The sequence below is a fragment of the Aspergillus melleus genome, assembly GCF_016097325.1.
Source record: "Aspergillus melleus strain CBS 546.65 chromosome Unknown contig2, whole genome shotgun sequence".
NCBI classification, from domain to species: Eukaryota; Fungi; Ascomycota; class Eurotiomycetes; order Eurotiales; family Aspergillaceae; genus Aspergillus; species Aspergillus melleus.
Window position 1 is genome coordinate 4,795,832 of NW_025763371.1, and position 22,850 is coordinate 4,818,681.

The window sequence follows — 22,850 nt, forward strand, 5'->3', positions numbered from 1 at the left end:
ACTTGACTATTACGGACTAATCTGGGATTTTGGCCCCGTCGCTCGTGGTGGTGGGTTCTTTGATCGACGTCCCTTGCCCGCCGAATCCGACAAGCATACCGTTGCGCAAAGAACATCGATCAGAGAGAACTCTCGGTTTCATTTCTCGTCACCAGACCCTCATCCACTACCTTAAATATGGCCGCTAGCTTGCGTCAGGTCCCGGCAGTTCTTGCCAGGCGCCAGCCTCGAGTGATCGGTACCACCAGACGTGAGTTTGGCCCGCGGAGAATCATTTTTTTTCTGGCGATAATAGTCGCTATGTCCATCTCATTTCCGAGAATACATCTCGCTAACAGAAATCTCTTCGCTATACTTTACAGGCCTGGCATCCTCCTCGTCTATCCAAACCCAGAACCCCGCCTATCCGCTCTATCCATCGGTCATCCAACTCCTCCACGAAAAGGGCATCCCGGAGTCCGACATCTCCAAGATCCCCGCCTCCGGCCCCAAGGGCCGTCTCCTGAAGGGTGACGTTCTCGCCTACCTGGGCGCCATCGCCTCCGACTACCCGGCGATCCAAGCCGCGCGGATCGCACAGCTCGCCCACCTCGACCTCAGCAACATCAAGATCGTCGGCCCCGAGCCCAAGGCTGCCGCGCCCGTCGTCGAGGAAGCCCCCGTCGCCAAACCCCCTCCCACCACCTCGGTCGCCGTCTCCATCTCCCTGGCCGCCGTGTTGTCCGCGCAGAAGAAGCTGCAGGATTCGCTGGGCGTCAGCGTTCCGCTGTCTACTTTCCTGGCCCGCGCCGCTGACCTGGCCAACGACGACCTGCCGCGCTCTCCGCGCGCCACCCCCTCCGCCGACGAGTTGTTCAATGAAGTCCTGGGTGGCGAGCCCGTCACCACCTCCCGGGGCGACTTCGTGCCGGAGTTGAATGCCGTCGCGGCGCCCGTGGAGACCCGGTCGGTCAAGCCGGTCCAGGAGGACATCATTGACATTCTGAGCGGGAAGGCGTCCAAGGTTGCTGCTGCTGGCCGACGAGCGTCCCGGGCAGAGTCGGCTCCTGCCGAGCAGGCCGCCAACGTTTTCAGCCTGACGATCCCCGTGGGCGAGGAGAAGCGGGCTCAGACTTTCTTGGACCGTGTTAAGACCCTTCTGACGGTTGAGCCTGGCCGGCTGGTTCTATAGATCTCTCTCCATTTTACATTGTAAGTTTGCATTTGGCACTTCCGCGTGACTGGGAAATGTGGATTCGTTGATTCATTGGGGGCTAATTCTAGTATAGTTGTAGCATAGTAATAAACTACCCGCGGGAGCCGCTTCGAGCTCAAAGATTTCAACGGGACTTGGTCTTTTCTTCCTGTTTTCTTATATAGGAATGTACTCGAGCGCTATATGATTGTTTTGAAATAACATCTGCAGTTTCATTCTCATTACCAAGGACCATGCGCGAACGCTCTCGTAATTTGCAAAGATCTCTTAAGTACCTAGTAATGCAGTCCCCCGAAGCCATGCGGCGAACAAGAAATAGAAGGGTGGACAAAGTCATCTCATCATAAAAACAACGCGAAGAGAAAGAAAAGGAGAAAGAAACAAGAAAACCGCAGTCGCAAGTGAGAAAAAGAGACACATGCCATATACGGAGGGGTGATGGGAAAGTTCAAATCATCCTTCAGCCAGTTATGAACATGGCCTTCGTCCGCCTCTGAGAACGCCAGGAGCGCCATGGATTGGTAGTCGATTCGCATAATAAAATCAAAAAGTCAACGCTGAATGCCGACGGTCCCGAATGCCCGAATAGACAAACACGGGTCAAAAAGAACACAGATGGGCTGAGAAGACAAGAGGGAAAAAACTGCAGCACAAGAAAAGGGCCCAAGGTACATGTCGAATATCGAAGGGAAATTGAAAAGGAAAATAAAGGAGCCCACCTATTAATCGCCTGCAAAATGCTGTAAACCCACAAAATGCGAGAGATGCCAAATTACACCCTGATAAAACCCTGCTTCAAACCGACCAAAGATATACCCAGGTTTGAAACAACGCCGAATCCCTGGAACGCCGCGTCTAATGCATGTTGCAAAGCATGATAAGAAACCGAGTGACGCCGTAGCATCAATCTCATCGAGACGATCGACAGCCTCTATCTACCGGATGGTTCCCCATTCGGCCAATTTGCTGCCCTCGCGTTCCTGATTTCGTCCAGGTCGTCGATTGAATATCTTCCAGAATCTCAAAGTCTCGTCTCCAGCTCCCGTGACTACCGTTTGGCCGTCAGGGCTCATGGCTAAGTAAAGAACACGGAAGGTGTGGCCGGTCAGCGAAACAACCTGCTCCATGCGCGGATACTTCCAAATGACGATCTGGTTCTGGCTGTAACCATGAGTGCTGATGATCTCATCGGAGTTCTTCGACCAGGCCAAGTTGCAGACCTGGCTGCCGGTGTCGACCTCTTTGATCATGGAGCCGGTTGATGTGTTCCAGAATTTGATCGTTCTATCGGCCGTTCCACCACCCGACGCAAGCAGATGGTGCTGGTGGGGTGACCAGGTTATGGCCTTGACGGCAGCGGTGTGGTCAGAGAAACGATAAAGAGGCGTTTCGTTCAACTTGTCCCACACCATCAGTTTGTTATCATTACCACCCGAAGCTAATTGACCGTCTTCTGTGTTCCATCTCAACCCGCAGACCTCTTGCTTGTGACCGGACAGCCGACGCAGGTATTGATCTGGAGAACGGACATCACGATGGAAAATCAACCGATCTCGGGATCCGGACGTGAGGATATGGTCGTTCCATGCGAGCGCCCCCACACGATTAGTATGTCCAACCATTGTTCGAAGTCGTCGGCAACGTTCCGCATCCCAAATCTGTACAAGACCTTTTCCGGTTCCGATTGAAAGGTGTGTTCCCTGATTATATACCGGTTAGCCGTTACGTGGTGCGTAGGAGCTAGGTTGCCTGGCTTACCCTTTGAATCCAGCTAACGCTAGTGACTGTGTCGTCCTTCAATTCGCAGAGCTTAGTGACTCGCCCGGACTGAGAGTTCCACATGTAAACTGAGTTGCCCAGTCCCACTCCCAGAACGTTACTACTGCCCCAGTCCACCAGGTTGAGATAGAAATCATCTTGCAAGTCAGGCGCATCTAGCACCTTATACGGGACTTTGTTCACGTAGCGCGGTTGCTTGCGAGGAGTTTCGAGAATGCGCTGACTATCATAGCGAATGGGAGAGAGGCTGTAGAGTTCGGATCGGACGTTGAGATTCGGCCCATGTTGGCTGCGAGGCGTCTTCGAGGGTGTGGGATGGGCGGAGCCAGTGCGAGGGGAGGCGTAGTTAAAGAGGTTTTTGTGCGGCGTGGAGGGGGTGATGCTAGCAGGAGGTTTATTCGACACGACGTGTGAGGGAGGAGTGTGAGAACGAGTTTTGTCAAGGATGCCGCTGCCGAGTCCTAGTAATGGATCCGGCGATAGCGAGTCGAGTTCCGCCTGCGGCACGGTATTTCCGAACAATTCGCTGCGCAAAACCCGCGAATACATTCGATTTGCTTCTTCGGCTGAAGGGCAATATTAGCACTTTGAGTTTCGGGCTGGCGCCATCTTCCCCAGGGGGTTCAACTTACTCTTCTGGAAATGGAGTTCTGAATGCGGGGTTCGACGCTTCGATTTAGACGGAGTCGAAGGACAACCGTCTTCATGAAGCAGACTATAGGTCGCTTGAAGATCCTGTCCGTCCCGGTTTGGGATGAATCTGTGGCAAGCGCCGTAAATCAGCGACTGTCTTTCAAGGACACACCCGTGGCGGTTACTCGCGACGCTGCAAGGGACCTTTCCGAGTGGCATGGACCAACACCAAAACAGAGCGCAAAGAAAAGATAAAGACTAACCTATCACCATACACTCTTTGTCTTTTTCGACTCGGACTTGTTCCAGGCGTTCTTTCGCGCGGGTTGCCAGCATCCTCATATTCTTTCAAGGCCTTAGCTAGCGCATTGGGATCAATGGGCTCGGAGCTATTGCGACTTTTCTGTCGGCTGCCCTGCAGGTCTGGATAGAACAGGGTCTTTTTGGAGGGCATGCTCGGTGGTGTTCTCGACCCGGGCGGGGAGGCTAGGTTCAGTCCATTCGCTGCTGTAGACGTTGCCTTCTTTGCACCCCCAGCAGCACTGCGACCGGCGGTAGCATCGGGCTCTTTCTTGCCCTTGCCCATAGCTGCTAGATTGGCGCTTTCGGAATAGCTTTATCGGCGATCGAATGCAGGAGATTTCGAGGCTCAACTGAGGGATTGCGACCAGGGCCTAGAGTTGAACTGCGAAAACGGCGGGGTTTACGGTGGTGATCAAACGGGGGATTCTTTCACAGACAGAAACGACAACACAACGGTCCTGCTTGGTTGCCCTATCGGGGGGAAATTGATCGTTGGATTGGCGAACGTAGACGTTGCTGGGGAGCTGCAACCGGCTTTGCTCCGCTCTCCGGACAATAATAATCAAATAAACGAACTGAGCGGGAGGGAAGAGACAAGAGGGGGAAGGAGAGAAGATAGAACAATGACTCTCACCAGACCCAGTGCTGAATGGAAGGACACAGACAACTCGGGCAGGTCATTTGAGAGCGACCTGGCCACCGTCTGGTGAGGAAGAGAGAGGTGAAGGGACAGGGAGGGAACCAAGGGCTGGCGATGGGATCGCCTTGGGGGTGACGGACCTGCGAAGGGGATTCCGCCCGGTCACGCGTCGGCTGCGCTAAACCCTTCCGAGACAAACCTGCCAGGGAGGTTGGCCCGTTGCTTTGTTGTGATCCTTCCCTACAATTTAATTCGGGATGCATCATCTTGGATTCTGCTCTTCTTCTCGCCGTGGACGGGGAATGGCATCCCCGTTGGAGTCTGTGGATGTGGGGTGTGTGACTATCTCTGGCTGCCGGTCATGAGCCAGAGGGACTCCATCTGATAGCCCGACTGGTCATTTTTACCAGTCAGGTACATCCAAGCACCTGTCTCAGAAATCGAGGAACAGGTCAACTTACCATGTTTCTCAGGTATCAGAAACCCCTCTGTCCGATCGAGTGGATCTCTCACAAACCAAGTACAATGGTTATTATGATCGTGAACTATACTGTTATCCTGACACGCCCGTGACGCGAGCTGCCACCGTTGCACGCGCGGGAGAAACGCGAAAAACGCTTGGGCCACGGGATGGAAATGTTCCCCGGCGATCGTGTCGGTCTCGGTCTGTTCATGGAGTTTGGGCCTGCCTGCTGGGGCGGTTTGGAATTCCCCAATCCCCGTGCTTCTTGTTGATTTCTTAGACATGGGCTAAAAGATGATCACTGGGGTTGGTCTCTTGATTAAGCTCTTCTAGTTTCCAGCTTTCTCTTGGTCGCGTGGAGCCGATGTCATCCCGGCATTTAATATTCTTCTACAGACTATTTCCTAGCTGTGACTATATTCAGAAAATTTGGTCAAGCTCTCCTCCTATACTTGTATACCTACTTTTTCAAGGCAATTGGTGCTCTCGTTCAACTCATATATTCTAAAAGAGAATACTTCCAAGCCTGTCTAGTGTACTATAGTGCAACAATGCTCGTAAGGCTAAGTAATATCTCCCTATATACTCCGTGGTATGTACTCCGTAAATATTGCTAAATGCGTGAGACATATCGCCGACAGTCTCCCCTGCATGATCTGAGTAATATCACGATCATGGTCACTGAGGGCGAGTTCTCCCAGCACGAGGCTAAGTTGTCTCCGAACCACAGACAAGGCCGACCGCCAAGCACCGAAGCAGCCCGAGTGATCTCATTGCCAACGGATTCTCCTCCACTCTCCGTCCTCCGATTTATTATCCTCTGGGTTCCTTCCCCTCCCTAATTGTCTCTCCACAGTCCCCAAGGTCCCGAACGATGACTTCCAAACTCGCCCAAAACCTTAAGCAGCCGGCTCTGGACTTCCTGTCCTTTGTCAATGCCTCGCCTACCCGTACTGTCCCCGTCCCTGTCGCTCTGGTCGTTTGTTTTGCATGGCTGACCTAGTCCCCATCTAGCTTTTCATGCGGTCCAATCCGCCAAAGAGCTCCTTGCCAAGGCTGGTTTCCAGGAAATAAAGGTTCGTAGATCAGGGGAAGCTCGTTTTCCTGTTCTATCACTGACAGCCTTCTTCAGGAAAAAGACTCCTGGGCCTCCACGTGTCGGCCTGGCGGCAAATACTACCTGACCCGCAATCACTCGACCATCGTCGCTTTTGCTGTCGGTAAAAAATGGAAGGTCTGTCTAGACCACAGTGTCACCAATGTCACGAAACACGAGGTCCAAAAATGCTAATGTCTCTTCTAGCCTGGAAACTCGATCTCCATGATCGGTGCCCACACGGACTCTCCCGTGTTGAGGATCAAACCGGTGAGCAACAAGCGCGGGGAAGGCTTCGTCCAGGTTGGCGTTGAGACCTACGGAGGTGGCATCTGGCACACATGTATGTATTCAATAGCTCTCCATGCTGTTGCTCAACGATTGCTAATCTTTGCCTAGGGTTCGATCGTGACTTGGGTGTTGCCGGTCGGGCTATGGTCCGCACAGGTGATGGCTCTATCACCCAGAAGCTGATCAAGATTGACCGCCCCAGTATGATCCGTCCAAAATGATATCACCGACAAATAGAACCCAACTGACGACCCATAGTTCTCCGAATCCCGACTTTGGCCATTCACCTGGATCGCCAGGAAACTTTCTCCTTCAACAAGGAAACCCAGCTCTTCCCTATTGCCGGCCTTGTTTCCGCCGAGCTCAACCGCACCGGTGCTACCAACGGTACCTCCAATGATTCTAAAGACACCAAGACTGACGAAGAGGAGAAAGGAGAGTTTTCTCCTCTGAAAGCGATCACGGAGCGTCACCATCCCTACATTGTGGAACTCATTGCCGCCGAAGCCGGAGTGAAGCCGCTTGACATCCTGGATTTCGAAATGATCTTGTTTGACACCCAAAAGTCTGCCCTGGGTGGACTGCTTGAGGAATTCATCTTCTCTCCTCGCTTGGACAACTTGAACAGCTCCTTCTGTGCCACCGTTGGCCTGATTGATTCGGTGGCTGATGCGTCGGCCTTGGATGACGAGCCTTCCATCCGTCTCATTGCACTCTTTGACCACGAAGAGATTGGAAGCCGCACTGCCCAAGGTGCCGACTCCAATATACTGCCCGCCATCATCCGTCGCCTTTCCGTCTTGCCCTCTTCGGCCACTGACAATGCCAACCTGTCGACTGCCTACGAGGAGACGCTGTCTACCTCCTTCCTCCTTTCGGCAGACATGGCACATGCGGTGCACCCCAATTACTCGGGCAAGTACGAATCCGATCACCGGCCGGAGATTAACAAAGGACCTGTGATCAAGATCAACGCCAACGCTCGTTATGCTACCAACTCTCCCGGCATCGTTCTGTTGCAGGAAGTGGCCCGGAAGGCGGCCCAGGACGGCGGAGAGGGCGTTCCGCTGCAGCTGTTTGTCGTGCGCAACGATTCCAGCTGCGGAAGCACCATTGGTCCCATGCTGTCTGCAGCTCTTGGCGCTCGTACCTTGGACCTGGGTAACCCGCAGCTGAGCATGCACAGCATCCGCGAGACCGGGGGTACCTACGATGTGGCTCACTCGATCCGGCTGTTTACCAGCTTCTTCCAGCACTACTCCCAGACATCCCAGACCATCTTTGTTGATTGAGTCAAGGGTTGTCCCCTGTAAATAGCAAACTCAATTCTACCGTTCTAAATTTTCTCTCCTGGTTGTAGAAAGTGTAACTCGGAATACTTGCCTCCTCTCCCCCAGTAGACGGATCGGGCCGAGGAAAGTCCGCCGCCCGCACTCTCCCACCTGACGTCCATCCTCCCATCGCCGACCTCCACTACTATCCTTGCATCTTCCTCATCTCCTCCGTCCGTTAGCTCACGGATTTCCTTTCGTTATTCTTCTATCCTGATCCCTCCTAATGTCGTTGATGCCCTCATGACCCTCTATGACAACCCCAGATGTCTTTCGAGATGCGGAATACATCGCTGACGTCTCCGGCTTATCATATGGAAGCGTCGCGGACGTCCCTGGAGGACGGTCGAGCTCCCCCGACCCTCAGGATGGGCGCATAAAGAAGCTGCAATCGGCTGCGAAGGTCGCGCTGATTGATAGGCTGCTCCGCGATCTTGATATCTTAATATATTGTCAACTTTCTGCGCTGTATTATATGGAGTGAGCATTCCCCTGGATATACTTCCTCTCCCATTCCCCACACTTCAATACTCCGGAGGGCTGCCACCTCCCCGATTTGGATTTTAGGAGCCACACTCACAGTCTCTAGTTGTTCCATTGTCCTCTTCGCCGTCCGTGCCATCGTCCAATTAATCTTCTTCACCCCTAAAGCCCCCCCGTTCGACCCGACTCGAAACCAGCCCTTCGTCGGCGCCATATTCGCCAGCAACTTATTCTGTATGACGTTCCACTACTTCTTCGTTCACCCAGACGCCGGGGAGTCCACGCGTGGCTACCTGCACGGCGGAATCTTGATTGACTTCATTGGCCAGAAGGCGCCCGTGCCGGTCGCTCGGCTCCTCTCTTTTGATATGTTGGTCATGCTGCTCCATCTTATCATGCTGGGTCTTATCGTTGAGCGGGTTAAAACTACCGAGGCAACGGCTGCCGCCACTACCGCTGCCGTATCGTCGTCGCCGTCGTCGTCTGCGCAATCGCCTATCGCCGAGCGAGATCAGGACCATGATTCCGAGGAACGCGGTGTTCTGCGCAACGACAGTAACCGCACCAATGACACCTCGGGTTCGTCGGAGACAACTAGCCATGGGCTTGGACTTGAGGACGCTGTTGGATCCCGGGAATTGGGGTCCGGGTCCCAGCCTCGACTCGACCTGAACGAGGAGTCCGAACGGGACGAGCTGCTGGCGGATCCCTCGGAAAGCGGACATGCCTCTGGTAGTAAGAATCATCACCCCGTTGACTCGTTCGCCTCGGGAGAAGCGGTAGTCATGGATCTTGGTTTGTTCGACGTGATTCGAGACCAGTGGCGGTATAGTCCCGTCGCTGCGAGACGCACCTCTGCATACGTTCCCTCCGACCAGACGGCGGCTTTTCTGCGACAGCGATTCGGACTTCAAGTGCGGCCGGACGGACGGCTAGAGAGAATCGGACTGGGCGGCTCATGACCTTCCTCTGGCCTGGTTTTAGACCTTACAGCTCACTGGCGTTGGAGTTGGTATTGCTGTTTCATGTACATATGACAATATGAATATAAATGATCATGATCTATTGTTCCTCGTTTCGACCCAATCCTTCCATTATGAAGAGGGTCAGACCATCTCCCGAGCGATCATAGTTATACAAACACACAAAACAAGATAAGGGTATGCCATGAACCATAAACCACAAACACGTATCCTCGACTTTCAAAACCGGTTCCCGAATCAATCACTCCTTCTCCCCCTCTACCCCCTGGACCCTGCGATCCAAAATCTCATCCACAATACCCATCTCCAGCGCCTCCTGCGCTCCCATGAAATAATCCCTCTCCATCAACCTCTCGATCTCCTCCAGCGACATCTCCTTCTTGCCCGTCAAGTGCCGCTTGTAGATTTTATTCAGCTGTTCGCGCACACGCAGGATCTCCTTTGCGTGGATCGCGATATCGCTGGCCTGCCCGAAGTATCCGCCCGAGGGCTGGTGCATCATGATGGACGAGTGTGGCAGGCAGTACCGTTTTCCGGCGTGACCGCCACACAGCAGCAGCGAGCCCATGGAGGCGGCTTGGCCGACGCAGATCGTGGAGACTGGAGAGGCGATGTAGCACATCGTATCGTAGATTGCGAGGCCTGCAGGTTTGGTTTAGATGGCGTTGTTAGTGAAAGGTGGGGAGGAGGGATCGCTTCGCGGGAGGCGAGAGGGAGTGTACTAACCAGCCGTGACTGATCCTCCCGGAGAATTGATATACAGATGAATGGGTTTCTGGGGGTTATCGGCTTCGAGGAAGAGGAGTTGCGCGACGATCGACGCGGACATGGATTCGTCGACTTCGCCGTTTAGACAGATGATTCGTTCCTGGGCGGTCAATTAGCACGAACTAGACTGAGGGGGTTCTGTCTAGTTATGGGGAGTACCTTGAGGAGTCTAGAGAATATATCATCTGCGGTTTTTAGGAGGAAGTAGTTAGTTACCGCTGCGGTGAGCGCTGACCGGCATAAGGATCAGATCGATTGAAATCATGACGTACAAGTGTGCCAACCACCTCCCTGACATCGTTAGCATTCTTCCTTGCCAATGTGCACAAATATTCAAAAACATACCACAGTCTCCGTGACGAACGGCGTAGGAGTCCATCCCCGCGGAGAGCTCGCGCCCTTCGATAACGACGGAATGGAGCTGGTGAAGCTGCGCGATGCCGCGGGAAGACCAGCAGCAATGGAAGAGCGAGGGAGAAGGCGACCCAGTCGCGATACCGAGCGGGCCGGATTCATGTTGTATATTGAAGATGTATTTATAATCGAGAGAAAGACGGGAGGGGTATGTGAGAGAGGAAAGCGGAGGTTGAATTGATCAAATGAAGTAGATCGATAAGGTCGGGGCTGGACGAGAGCAAAGTCCCGCCAAGCTTTCGGAGCTTCTTTTCTTCTTCCGTCGCGCTTTCTCCTCTTCTTCTCATCCTCTTCTACTACACTCGCTCCAAGGCACAGTTTCACATAATGCAGTGTCTGCATCATGTTCCATACACATCATGGCGTTTGACCGTGTACCGACAGCTTTTTACAACCCCTCGCCCCAATACCTTGTCTTCCAGCTCTCGACGTACCATCTCATCCACGACGACTCAGTACCAAGCACAACAGCACGACCAACAAGACGCAACACACGCAGAACAACCCAACAATGACTCTGAGGAATCACCTACACCCCGACCCTCCGACCTACTCCCTCAATCGCCGCTCCTCACAGACCCGCACATCAGCCCCGTGAAGAAGCGCAGAAAGGAACGCCCAACCGATGAAGACCCCAGCTGCCTCCGCAGGAACCCCTGGGCCCAAGCCCTCGCCTCGCCCATCCGAATGTGTTGCATCACAGGCGCCCGAGCGCCGCGAGATCTGCTGACAACCTGGGGCCTGGTCCAGCGTCCCAACTCCAGGGGACTGTGGATGATGCCCGTGGATTTGCTGAAGGATGAACTAAGCGCAGACGAGTCCCCCAAGGACCAGAAACCCGCGCCGTCAACCGAATCCTCTCAAGAAGAGCAGGCCTCCGTCTCATCTCCGCCCCGGGCTCTGCGGCACCTGTCGGTGCGGCTCGTCGATAGTATCCAGCTGCTGCGGAGGCTGTGCAGGTCCATGGCATCGCATGAAATCGGAAATTACTCGGCCCTGGTCAAGGCCATCCCGTATCGGTATAAGCATCCGGTCGGCCCGCTGACCCCGTCCCATGCGCGTTCGCTGATATGGAGGCAAGATATGCCGACGTTTGTACTGAAGAGAATGCGAATGGAAGCCGTGAAGCGGCTGGAGAAAGTCACCGTGAATCGCCCAAAGCTGGGTCATCATAACGGAGTGTGGCAGGAGGTTGAAATCGAGGGCCAGGTGTCGGAGGATACCCTGAAAAAGGGGTTGGAGGGTATGAAGGCGGTTGATCGCATGGAGTGCGGCGCCGTGATCGTTATGAGAGAGCAGCAGATCGAACAGGATGCGCTGCCGCGGCTAGTGACTCTCCCGCAGACTGGGTCGCGTGTTCCTGTATTTGATCTGTCCGTGTTACTTTCAGATTCTGACCGAGAGGCACTGCGCAGCGCTGATCCGAGGTTCCAGAGAACAGGTCTGTTTTTCAGACCGCATGGTCCCAAGGCTCGTAAGGCGATGATGGCCTTGTGGAAGCTGCAAAATTTTCTCAATGAGGACATTCGATTTGATTAGGCTCATCTAGGGCTCAACTGGGCTTTGACTATATACCGCGTTGTATGCAGATCTATGAAATATCTCCAGTATATCGTTCTATCAACAAATGCCATGTCATATACATCTCCAATATCGTTAGTCATAGCCCGTAGATTCGAATGTTCCTCTATCCCACGTCTATCTATTTACTGCGAATCCAGCAGATCCGACAACTTATCCAAGTAAGCCGCCGGTCTGACCTCACCACTCTCGAAGTCCTCCTTCGAGCTCACACCCGTAAGCACACCCAGCGTGCCACCCAACTTACCCTCCAAACCAAACCGAATATCAGTATTCGCGCGATCCCCAACCATACACGCGCGGCTGCGATCGAACTTGAATTTCCCCTCAATAGCATCCATCATCGCCTGATTCGGCTTCCCCAGGGACACCGGCTCCTTACCGAGCATCATAATCAAGGGCGCACTCATCGACCCAGCGCCAGGGAACAGCGTCCCGGAATTCGGCAACGTCGAATCAATATTCGTCGCGAGGAACACCGCGCCGCGCCGAACATAGTGGAACGCCAGGGCCAACTTGAAGTAGTTGATGTGGAAATCCAGCCCGACCAGCACGACCCCGACCTCCGGGTCGATCAGCGAGGAATCACCCGCTGCAATCCGCTTGTAATCCTCGGGCGTGATATCTCGTCGATACGCGGGGTCTGTGCCCCCGATGAAGGGGACGTTCTCGGAGCGGAGTTCCTGCTCGATGCCGGTTTCGCCGAGGACGAAGACCTTGGGCTTGGTTGGGGGGAGATTCAGGATGCGGGAGATGTAGATCGAGGCGCTGTAGGAGGAGGAGAAGATTTCTTCCTACAGGAGGGTGTTAGTTTATCTAGCTGGTGGCGATAAAGGCATGTTGTAGTCTGGAGGGGGAGAAGCATACCGTCGAGGCGGGGATGCCTAGGGACTCGAGTTTCTTCTTGTAGTCTGCTCGGGACTTGGTGCTGTTGTTCGTGACGAAGACAACTTGCTTGCCTGGTGCGGAGAAGGAACTGTGTTAGCTAGAGCTCGATTCGTTGCTTCGTCTTCGAAGAATAGGAGGGCTCGGTTCAAACGGGCGTGTCGTACCTCGACTTCTCAACAATTCCAACGTCTCATTTGTTCCGGGGAAGAGGTGATCGCCGGACCAGAGGACACCTGCATCGATAATACCCACTTAGTATTGCCATTCGCTATAATCCGGTCGTGCAGAAATGCGATTCGAAGAGTGCCGGAGAGAACTCCGAGAGAAGAACGGGGACACACACCATCGCAATCGAATAGGAATACCTAGTTTTCGAAGGTCAGTCACTCGTACACCTACACAGTCGCATAAAGACGTCGTCCGGTAAAACTCACATCGAACTTGTCCAAGAACTCACGGATTCCAGCTCCGTCACCGCTCAGATAGCGGGGTACCGCGGGGTTGGTCTGCGTTACTTCTGTGGCAGTCATGGCTTGTCTCGGTCACCCTGTGCTCTGCAACCGGGCAAAGAATGTGTTCAATAAATGGTCTATAAGTTTTAGAGAGATTGTCAAAGAATTGGAGAGTTCATCGGGGTGGCGGTCGAACCAACCCAAAGATATCGGAGAAAGGCGGTCCCGCACGTGGTTTGGCTTGACTCAGGCACGCTCGGCGTTGGTCCGATCTGATATACAACAGTAGACAAGGAAAAGGAGACAAGAGAGTGTTTGATGATACAACTAATATTATACAACTTGCACTAGATATCATTAAGCTTCATACAATCGTGACTTTTTAGCAGGGCACTTGAAGGCAAGGCAATATCTCCAAGATAGTCAGATCTCAGCGCCGGACCTCTGTAGTCCTGATCCGCTGCCTACCCAGCATTGGTCAACCCTGCGATGTTCAAGGGTGAGGATCTCTCAGTTTGGCAGAACTAGCAGGAACCAAAAGACCAAGTAATTTGGTCCATTGGTATAGCTCTGTCGCTACGTCTGCCTGTCACCGAGGATGTTTGTTGTTATGCCCAAGAGCTGCTACCCCCAAGTATTTCTGTATCCCAGGATGGTAGACCATTAGGATTCACCAAGAATGCCAGAGATCTTGAGAGAAGCATCCAACACTGACAGGTGTTCATCGGCTCCATCAATCAGTCGCTTATCCATTTCTGAGAATACCATAACAATCTTGTTCTTCTGGCTGTCAGGAATGGCATCGTTGTAAACAACTCGTCGGTACAACTGGGAACGAATTAGCCTGGCCCGATGTGTCTGTAAAGCACAAAGCCTGTCTTACCTGCAAGAGAAGCTGCGTCGCACTCCACCCATCCGCAATAACATCCGTAATGACCTTCGAGACAGACTCGTATGAAGAGCCGAATTTCTTAGGCTGCATAGCCTGAACCAACCGGTCCAGAACGCTCTCGGGCACCACGCCGGCAATCTCTTCGATCATGTTCACAGTGACTGCCTGCGAGCTGGCATCCGGCATCTCGGCATCGTCATCACCGTCTTTCTTTCCGCTGCCACCCGTAGCACCCACCAACCGCGCCGCACTCTGTAGGTACGTAATTGCGCGTCGCAAGTCACCCTCACTGCATTGGATGAGTTTATCCACCACCCCTTCTTCCACGTTCACACCCTCCAACTTGGCAATATCGCTCAACCGATCACCCGCAGCGGCATTGTCCAACGGCTTAAAACGGAACTTGCTGCATCGACTCGCAAGAGGCTCAATGATGCGGGTGACATAGTTGCAGACAAGACAGAAACGCGTGATCCGACTGTACTGCTCCATGGTCCGTCGGAGAGCCGACTGGGCATCTTGGGTCATGCTGTCGGCTTCATCCAGCACGATGATCTTGAACGGCGGGCAAGGGTATTGGTCGAAATATGACTTATCTCCGGTCGGCTGGCTCAATTGCATGCGGGCGAAGTTCTTAACTTTCTCACGGACAATTCCGATACCACGTTCGTCGGAGGCGTTCAGTTCGAGGATTCGTGAGCGGTAGAGTGCAGGGCCGAATAGCGACTTTGCGAGGGCGAGGATTGTCGAAGTTTTTCCGGTACCAGGAGGACCATAGAAGAGCATATGGGGAAGCTGGTGTAATCAGCAACATTAGCACTTCAGGCTGGATTTGAAACAACAGGAAAGGACATACGTTGGACGCCTGCAGTGTTCGCTGGAGGACTTTCGTGGTATGATCTTGGGCAGCGACATCATCTAGCGTCTTCGGGCGGCTGTTTGTTAATGTTAGCAGAATATTTTGCCAATGCTCTTGCGAATGGTCTCCTCGTACTATTTCTCAACCCATGGTTGATTTTGTGCTTGCGCTTCTTTATCAGCGCCTTTGGGTTTGGAGCTGCTTGACGTCCCTGCAGCTGCAGCTGCAGCGCGGGCTTTGTTGTTGAAGAAATTAGCAGCCATAGCTAGCTATGTGAATAGACAGTAAGTTTAGAAGCAAAATTCCTTGATTCATAAAAAAGAGTCAAGTTGAATATGCTTGACGAACGACCGACGACACCCGCAGATGAAGTCGTGTCGAGACGCGTCCCCACGTGATACGCGCATGAAAGCCAAGACTTTTATTGTTCTGCATCCCATGCGGTCTACAGAGCAGAGTTCTCTTATTAATTATTCTATAGTACTATTGATATTTTCGTAAAACATTATCTCATCTATCTATAGTTCATCCCTTCTATTCTCCAACACCTCGGTAGCCTCGTACATCCGCTTTTTGGTGTTTCGAGGCGGTTCATCCTGCGTCCGCGACTCTTCCGGTAATGGCTCTTCTTTGATAAAGGTTTCTTCATGATCGGCGCTTGTTTCCACCATTTCCGCGATCTGGTCGATCATTCGGTCACTATCCAACTCTTCAGTTGCCGGGGGCTGGTCCCAAACGGCTTCGCTAGGCGCAGTCTCGACGCTGGGCTCTGCCTTGGGAGTCACAACTGGCGTTTCTTGCACAAGCGTCTCACTAGTGGTGATAGAAGCAGAGGATTGGACGGCTGTGCTTGAGATGCCAACAACGCCCAGAATACCGAAAATGAAACGAAAGACGAGCTTGAGAGGCAGCCACAGCAACCACCACAGTGGCCCGTAGAGTATGCGACGGAAGAGAAGCCAGGTAATGGTGCCAACCAGGATGTAGAAAGCCGTCTCAAGGTACCATGTATCGGACTTTTGAGAGCGAAGCAACGAGCCGATAAGATTGCGTGATGACGAGAGAAGAGAATCGAGACCAGTGTAGGACTCGGAAAGAGATGAAAGGACTGCGGTAGATTGTTCTGTGCGTACAGATCAGCAACGGTTCCAACTCACGGCGCGCTCTAACCTACCTAACGTTTCCTGCGCGAATTGGCTGCGGGAGAGTTCGGCCTGCATCAACTGATGTGTTCTCCTCAACGCCGCGGTCACGTCGTTCGATGCGTTGATGGTGATATCATCCTGTGTCAACTTCTCGTTCGACTGCTTCTGTCTCTCCCCGCTCTGCGACCTCGAGAATAGCAGCTCTCGTTCTTTCCGTTTTGCGAGTTCGGCATTCCGTTTGGCTTGTAGCTGGGCATTTCTAAATTCGCCTCGCGTTCTACAATCAGGCATTAGCAAACTCTTCGACCGTTGATCTGGGCAATTGGAGGGCACTCACTTCTTCAAATCATCCGTCAACCTGCCGGCCCATGCAACAATTCGCTCCCTCTCCAGCTCCTTCTCGTTATCCACAGTCTTCCTCCTACTGTCCGAGCCAGACTCAAGCGCTTCGACATCCACCTTCAGCAATTCCAGTTGTTCCTCCGCCTCTTTCAGCAGACCGTGGATCTCGGCGCCCAACTCTAAACGAGCCTCATCGCCTTGCCCAACCGCGGCGGTGAAATTGCCTAACCGAGAAACAAGCGGGTGGATTCGACCAAGAGCTGCAGATAGCTCTTTCAAGCGTGATTGTAGTGCAGAAGTAGAAGACATCGTATGTAGTGTGGTGGTAATGATCGCAGTCGTATTCTGGCCGATCAAGAGTGGGGGATAACGAAGCCGGCGTGGATTTCGGATCCAGAGATGTCGATAATTCAGAGCAGACCGCACGTCGACATTCTAGGCAGATGAGGACGGTTCGACAGCAGCGTAGAAAACAAACGCGACAGCTGGCATCAAATAAGAGGGATTCTGCCGATATGGTCGAGCTGGCCGCAACAGCGTCATCGGGGCCCCGTTCCGTTCCTGAGGCCAGCCAGGCCGCAGACGTGTTTGCATCTCCGTCAAACACACCCACTGCTTCTTCTCTTCCGCTCTCCGCCAGGCGATTTTCCCCGGGAGATACAGCGACAGCTTTTGCGCCGATTGCACCTCCTCTTTCGACTCGGGCCGGATTGCGAGGCTTCGTGCTTTTAATTTCCATATATTTCCAGCGTTCTAAGGCCTGGTTTATAGGGTTCGTGAGGGTTAGTCGCATCCATGCTCTCCAAGCCGATCATTTATCCTCTCCCTCCATCCACTCTAAGTGAACGCTGAACTAACATCTACTTCAGAAACAAAACATAACTACCTAATCCGCTCGAATAAACCCCAAAAGTCCGCCCACCATGACGATCCCCGTCCATACTATCGCTACCCTGCAAACCACCTTCAACCCGTTCCGCGCCTCCTCTCGGCCCTGCAGGCTTTTACTCTCCCTGCTGCGCAACCCATCCACGACCCCGGCGGCCAGCCCGACGCACGTCAACATCAAGGTCAACCAGCTGCCGCGTCTATCGACCCAGGAACCCGAGATCCTGGTCGGATTCAAGGGCGGCAAGGAAGTCAAGATCGAGGTGGGGAAGCGGAAGATGAAGATTGGCGATGTGGTTGAGGAGCTTGCGCGAGTGGGACGAGCCATTGAGAGAGAGGAGAGTTTGAAGGGTTAATTGGATTGATTTCTCTGTGTCTGAGTGGGTGCTTCACGCGTCGATTGGGTCGGGCGTGCCTAATGGCTCGAGATGGAATGGACATCTCTATCCTATCCGTTGGACCCTGTTTCGGTGCTGAACTTCTGGGGATGTTGAGATTGATGGAGAAGACTGTTTACTATCTGTAGCATTACGATACCTTCATGTGTATATACTACCATAGCTGTTGAAAGATACTTTCATGTTTTCATAAGTGTTTCTATGCTGTCTTCTTCGAAAGCAGTGTTTATAGGTCTACACAGGCAACCAGCTTAATGTTATCTAGCTCGCAATTGCGTGTGAATTGTATCATGATTCCCGCATTGGACGACTACACGGAAACGAGCAGCTAAGTTTTCAAAGCACTCTATGTACTACATGGACGAGGAAAGACGTTGAAATGTGTTCACCCACAGGGTGGATATGAAGAGTTTGATTTTCTTTTTTATGATTTTCTCTGGGGATTGACTTAGACGGCAGCACCAGAGATGAAGAACCACTTGTCAACGCTGCCATCGATAGGGGCAGGAGGCAAGTTCTCGCCCTGGGGGATGGCGGCGATCTTGCTGGGGTCAGCACGGTCAGCGGAGCCCTCAACGGTAGAGTTGGCCCTGCACAGGTTATTAGCATCCACGAAATTGATAGGCAAATCAAACGACGGGTTCTTACAGGCTGATCTCGCCACGGGGAGCCTTGCCGGAGATGAGCTTCTCCCAGGCGTCGGCGCACTCGCGGACAACGTCCAGAGCGTACCTAGACAAAATCAGTCAGTTTTGTTTTATTACACGACAGCACGCAGCGAATGATCTCACTTCTTGTTCTTGCACTCGCCGGAGAAAGCGAACTGGTTCTCGGGCTTTCCGTCGGGGATCTTGTAGATACGGAACCACTCGTTGGTGGCACGGAGAAGGCCGGGGAGGTGGCGCTCGACATCCTCGATGTCGTGCAGCTTAGCGGCCAGAGGGTCGTTGACGTCGATGACAATGATCTTCCAGTCGGTCTCCTCCTCGTCGAGCAGGGCCATGACACCGAGGACCTTCACCTGCTTGACCTGACCGGGGTAGCCGACGAGCTCACCGATTTCGCAAACGTCGAGCGGGTCGTTGTCACCCTTGGCCTTGGTCTCGGGGTGGACGGTGTTGGGGTCTTCCCAGGTCTGGTTAAACACAATCAGCATGGTGACACAAAACCAACGGAAAGGACGTGCGCATGCTCCAACATACCTGGGGAAAGGCACCGTAGTTCCAGAGGTAACCCTTGTGGGGGAAGCAGTTACGGACGTAACGGAGCTTGCCCTTCTTGGTGTCCTGCTTGATGGGGTTGAGGAAGTCCTCCTTGGAGATCTTTTTGTGGAATATCAGGTCAGTATGTCGAGTTCTCGCCACGAACCAAATCGGCGGTTATATCAGATCGCAGTCGGGCGGAGTCGTACCTCCTGCTTGGCGTTGGTCCAGCGAGGGATCTCAACAACCATGTTGAGGATGGTCTGCTGCTCATTGGCGTAGAGAGGGATGTCGTGGAAGGGAGAGACGGGCTGGCCATCGCGCTCGATGAAGACACGGTGCTCCAGGGTGTTGGCCTGGCCAATCTTGCGAACGGTGTAAGACATGTTGGGCGAGGGTGGCGGGGCAGTAGAAAAATGTCTAGAAACAAGAGCAGCACGAGTTGACGCCGAAGCAAGCGAGCGGTCAACTCTAGGAAGGGGGGAAGATGAGGATGAAGAGGGAGACAAAACGGCAGAAGGAAGAGAAGAGGAAGAAAGAAGAGAAGGAGGGGAGAGAGAAGAGGAGGAGGGAGGGGTGGCTTGTTTAGTGGGGGGAGCCAGCGTTGCGGATGTGCGCGAGAAGCGGGCGAGAATCGGAGAGGCGGTGGGCAGCAATCGGCTTAATGGAGCTCGTCTGGGCACCGATGACGACCCCAGGGACATTGAGTGTGGACAAAGACTGCAGTGTAAGACTGTAAAGTCAAGCACTAATTGATTGGCAGAGCGATTACAACCAATTGGTCACGCTCGAGAGATCTCGTCTTCGCTGGGCTTCAATGGATGGCCAAGTGTCTTTAAACTCCCGAGAGAAAAGGAGAAAGGAATTTGTCGGGAGGAAAATCGGTCTCCCGGCATGTCCTTCCGAGGCTCCTGATTTCCGTCTTGCTTGGTCTCTACCTTTTTTCTTTATTACAACCTAGGAACTACTGATGCTCGGTCTACAGCTCTCGTGACTCGGGATAGGTAAAGCTCAATCCCTACCGTCAGGGCCGAAACATGTCGATGCGGATTGCCACCCTCGACCATAAATGACTCCAACTCCTTCCACCAGGTTTTCACCTTCAATTCGGACTGGGCCTGTCCTACCAGGTCTTAGGCGCATTGTCAATCCTCCTCCTTGTGTTCTCTTTCGGTGAAACTTCTGGACGAGCTCCACCGGGTCTGACCCGTTCCACTCATTATGGGCTGACGAATCGATGAGGTTCGGTGGTTTGCCATCCTTTTTTAGTCTCGGATGGTTGGAATAGACTTTTAACTTTGTAGTGGAAGCAAGGTCCAATAACCAATTCCTGTGGATGCGGACAGCAATCAAGTTGAGGGGGCAGTTTATTCTCGTGCCACCATGGGAACTATCGAATCGAACTTCGTAGAACGCAAGTAGTTCTAGACAGCATGTGCGCAAAGATTGCCCAGAATGGCATCATTGCGGTTTCAAGACTCCAAGACTTGTTCTGTTCTTCCTGGTCAGAAACTAGTCAGACCGTAGCTGTCTATGGAGTCGTTGACGGTGGTCGGGGAGTGTTGGAGAGAGAGAAAAGAGAAGAATCGATGCTTGGCAGGAACAGCGTCACGTACCGGTAACTTACACGATGGTAATCTGTATTTTTTCTTATCGGCTATCATCACGTGTACTCGACTTTTTCTCTCCGCCTCCATGACTAACAATTTAATTAATTTATCCATATACCAGATCGTGGAGTATCTCCGAATAGCCTCAGGACCGACAGATAGGAGTCTCTAACTAGACAAGTGCGTCTGCTCCTCAAGGTCAGCTCTCTCATCACCTTCTCACCAAGCTATGCTATGAAAAGATTCCTTCGCACCATGACCTCGCTCACTGCACCACCCCGTGTGCCCATCCCCGCCAACGGGGTGGACTACCGTGGCAAGCTCGTTCTTGCGCCGATGGTTCGATCGGGAGAACTTCCCTCTCGCCTTCTCGCCCTCAGATATGGTGCCGACCTCGTCTGGGGCCCCGAAACGATTGACCGCGCCATGATCGGAACCACCCGTCGAGTCAACCCCCGCAACGGCACCATCGAGTTCTTCAGACGGCCCTCCAACGGCGGCCGCCCTGACCGACCCATCTACGACTCCGTTATCTACCGCATCGATCCGGTCCGGGAGAAGGGCAAGCTCATCTATCAGATCGGCACCGCCTCGCCGGAGCTGGCTGTCGAAGCCGCCAAGATAGTCGCCGCCGACGTGGCCGGCATCGACGTGAACTCGGGATGTCCCAAGCCGTTCAGCACGAGTGGTGGAATGGGTGCTGCGTTGCTGCGCACGCCGGATAAACTGTGCGCGATCCTCGAGGCGCTGGTCCGCGAGGTCGGAACCCCCTTCCAGATCGGCATCTCGGTAAAGATTCGCATCCTTGCGCAGCCCGAGGAGACGGAGCAGCTAGTGACAAGACTTGTCAAGACGGGCATCACGGGCCTGACGGTCCACTGTCGGACAACGCCCATGCGACCTCGGGAGAAGGCCATTCGAGACCAGCTGCGCATGGTTGCCAACGTCTGTCACGAGGCCGGCGTGGCGTGCGTCATGAACGGCGACGTGACCTCGCGCGAAGAGGGCCTCGCGCTAATGGAGGAATTCGGCGTGGATGGCGCAATGATCGCTACCGCCGCTGAAACCAATCCCTCCTGCTTCCAAACCGAAGCCCAGGGCGGCCTCCTCCCGTGGAGGGACGTCGTTCACGAATACGTGCGATTCTGCTTGGAATCCGAGAACCGCTTCGGCAACACCAAGTACCTGCTCAACATGATGATCCCCGGCAAGAACAAGGAGTTCAAAATGGCCAAGAACGCGCGGTCCTACTGGGATTGCTGCCACCTTCTCCAATTCGAGGACCTCTTGCCTCTTGCCGAGCAGGTGGACCAGACACTCAACATCGCGGACCGATCCGTCTACAAGGAGGAAGCCCGCAACAAGGCCGTCCAGAACGCCCTCGAGAACAACGAAACTGCTCGTGCGGCCGGCGGGGCCCCTCGTTCCAAGCCCACCTCGCCCGTCGTCGCCGCTGCCGGAGGTCCCATCCGCACCAACTCCATCCCCAAGCCGACGGCAAAGCCCGAGACCACGGCGACTGTTGAGACTGCCCCTGTGCCCGAGCAGACGACTCAGCAGCCTGAACTTGCGGCGTAACTTCTTCCGCCCGCTTCCATCCTCCCTTCATATACATATTCGTTACTATGCAGGGAATCCAATTCCCCGCTGTTGCATTGCTTTTCATTAAAGTTCTTCATTCTTCTGGTCTCTCACGTCCAGAGCGCATTATTCTGGTGTTCAAATACCGGTTCGGTTCTTACTAGGTAGTTTGGAGGTTCTCATAGATTCCCAAGGTGTTTCGTTTCAATTCATGTCTTCTTCTTCTTCTGTCCCCACTCATACATACATACACGCAAAGTCCACTTAAGATAATTTCACCCACATACACGATCGATCAAAGTCAATAGAAACGAAAAGTTATTCATCTATCTAATTATTCCAAAAAGAAAGTGCAAAACTCCCGTGCAATCAACCTCGGTCATGTATAATACAGTACTCCGTAATGTCTTTCCGGGCCATAAAAACGCTCGCTTGCGAGTCCCCGAACAAAAAGATGCACGAGCCAGATCTTGTGCAATGATCTATTAAGATTTCCATCTGATCGTGGAAAGGTAGTGTCTCTAGCTAAAAAAGAAAAACCAGTCGGACTCCTTTTTGTAATGAACAATGAACGACAGGGAAGAAACGAAAGAGAGAAAAAAAAAGGAAATGGAGATGAACATGAACAGCTCC

General features: G+C 53.2%; 12 protein-coding genes across 12 annotated transcripts; 6 read left to right on the top strand and 6 right to left on the bottom strand.

The window, feature by feature from the left end:
- Positions 1-177: 177 nt before the first annotated feature.
- pdx1 (putative pyruvate dehydrogenase complex component Pdx1) lies at positions 178-1,171 on the top strand (the record flags this gene model as incomplete). The annotated part of the gene is made up of 2 exons (XM_046086149.1): positions 178-250; positions 363-1,171. The coding sequence occupies 2 exons, from the start codon at positions 178-180 to the stop codon at positions 1,169-1,171; spliced, it is 882 nt and encodes a 293-aa protein (XP_045942112.1).
- A 959-nt stretch (positions 1,172-2,130) lies between these two features.
- On the bottom strand, positions 2,131-4,193 carry CDH1 (WD40 repeat domain-containing protein; the record flags this gene model as incomplete). Its single annotated transcript, XM_046086150.1, has 4 exons — positions 2,131-2,895; positions 2,954-3,540; positions 3,607-3,734; positions 3,871-4,193. The coding sequence occupies 4 exons, from the start codon at positions 4,191-4,193 to the stop codon at positions 2,131-2,133; spliced, it is 1,803 nt and encodes a 600-aa protein (XP_045942113.1).
- Positions 4,194-5,779: 1,586 nt separating this feature from the next.
- Positions 5,780-7,748, top strand: LDX57_004489 (M18 family aminopeptidase). Its single transcript, XM_046086151.1, has 6 exons — positions 5,780-5,963; positions 6,028-6,089; positions 6,146-6,247; positions 6,317-6,452; positions 6,509-6,601; positions 6,659-7,748. The coding sequence occupies exons 1-6, from the start codon at positions 5,888-5,890 to the stop codon at positions 7,690-7,692; spliced, it is 1,503 nt and encodes a 500-aa protein (XP_045942114.1). The 5' UTR covers positions 5,780-5,887; the 3' UTR covers positions 7,693-7,748.
- A 236-nt stretch (positions 7,749-7,984) lies between these two features.
- Positions 7,985-9,176, top strand: LDX57_004490 (DSC4 family protein; the record flags this gene model as incomplete). Its single annotated transcript, XM_046086152.1, has 2 exons — positions 7,985-8,211; positions 8,321-9,176. The coding sequence occupies 2 exons, from the start codon at positions 7,985-7,987 to the stop codon at positions 9,174-9,176; spliced, it is 1,083 nt and encodes a 360-aa protein (XP_045942115.1).
- Positions 9,177-9,438: 262 nt separating this feature from the next.
- LDX57_004491 (ATP-dependent Clp protease proteolytic subunit) lies at positions 9,439-10,481 on the bottom strand (the record flags this gene model as incomplete). The annotated part of the gene is made up of 3 exons (XM_046086153.1): positions 9,439-9,839; positions 9,924-10,065; positions 10,311-10,481. 3 exons carry the CDS (start codon positions 10,479-10,481, stop codon positions 9,439-9,441), a joined length of 714 nt encoding a protein of 237 aa, XP_045942116.1.
- A 225-nt stretch (positions 10,482-10,706) lies between these two features.
- LDX57_004492 (uncharacterized protein) lies at positions 10,707-11,918 on the top strand (the record flags this gene model as incomplete). The annotated part of the gene is made up of 1 exon (XM_046086154.1): positions 10,707-11,918. One exon carries the CDS (start codon positions 10,707-10,709, stop codon positions 11,916-11,918), a length of 1,212 nt encoding a protein of 403 aa, XP_045942117.1.
- A 105-nt stretch (positions 11,919-12,023) lies between these two features.
- On the bottom strand, positions 12,024-13,584 carry PHO13 (4-nitrophenylphosphatase). The gene is made up of 5 exons (XM_046086155.1): positions 13,283-13,584; positions 13,192-13,213; positions 13,013-13,081; positions 12,828-12,919; positions 12,024-12,754 (listed from the first exon to the last, which is right to left on the bottom strand). The coding sequence occupies exons 1-5, from the start codon at positions 13,376-13,378 to the stop codon at positions 12,086-12,088; spliced, it is 948 nt and encodes a 315-aa protein (XP_045942118.1). The 5' UTR covers positions 13,379-13,584; the 3' UTR covers positions 12,024-12,085.
- A 379-nt stretch (positions 13,585-13,963) lies between these two features.
- RFC2 (replication factor C subunit 2) lies at positions 13,964-15,314 on the bottom strand (the record flags this gene model as incomplete). The annotated part of the gene is made up of 4 exons (XM_046086156.1): positions 13,964-14,128; positions 14,184-14,987; positions 15,049-15,127; positions 15,187-15,314. The coding sequence occupies 4 exons, from the start codon at positions 15,312-15,314 to the stop codon at positions 13,964-13,966; spliced, it is 1,176 nt and encodes a 391-aa protein (XP_045942119.1).
- A 255-nt stretch (positions 15,315-15,569) lies between these two features.
- Positions 15,570-16,847, bottom strand: SEC20 (putative protein transport membrane glycoprotein Sec20; the record flags this gene model as incomplete). Its single annotated transcript, XM_046086157.1, has 3 exons — positions 15,570-16,174; positions 16,226-16,473; positions 16,534-16,847. 3 exons carry the CDS (start codon positions 16,845-16,847, stop codon positions 15,570-15,572), a joined length of 1,167 nt encoding a protein of 388 aa, XP_045942120.1.
- A 614-nt stretch (positions 16,848-17,461) lies between these two features.
- Positions 17,462-17,782, top strand: LDX57_004496 (mitochondrial 54S ribosomal mL53 protein; the record flags this gene model as incomplete). Its single annotated transcript, XM_046086158.1, has 1 exon — positions 17,462-17,782. The coding sequence occupies one exon, from the start codon at positions 17,462-17,464 to the stop codon at positions 17,780-17,782; it is 321 nt and encodes a 106-aa protein (XP_045942121.1).
- Positions 17,783-18,272: 490 nt separating this feature from the next.
- ipp1 (inorganic diphosphatase IPP1) lies at positions 18,273-19,412 on the bottom strand (the record flags this gene model as incomplete). Its single annotated transcript, XM_046086159.1, has 5 exons — positions 18,273-18,414; positions 18,473-18,556; positions 18,616-18,959; positions 19,027-19,146; positions 19,236-19,412. The coding sequence occupies 5 exons, from the start codon at positions 19,410-19,412 to the stop codon at positions 18,273-18,275; spliced, it is 867 nt and encodes a 288-aa protein (XP_045942122.1).
- Positions 19,413-20,676: 1,264 nt separating this feature from the next.
- Positions 20,677-22,476, top strand: dus2 (tRNA-dihydrouridine(20) synthase (NAD(+))). Its single transcript, XM_046086160.1, has one exon. It carries the CDS (start codon positions 20,871-20,873, stop codon positions 22,212-22,214), a length of 1,344 nt encoding a protein of 447 aa, XP_045942123.1. The 5' UTR covers positions 20,677-20,870; the 3' UTR covers positions 22,215-22,476.
- The last annotated feature ends 374 nt before the right edge of the window (positions 22,477-22,850 follow it).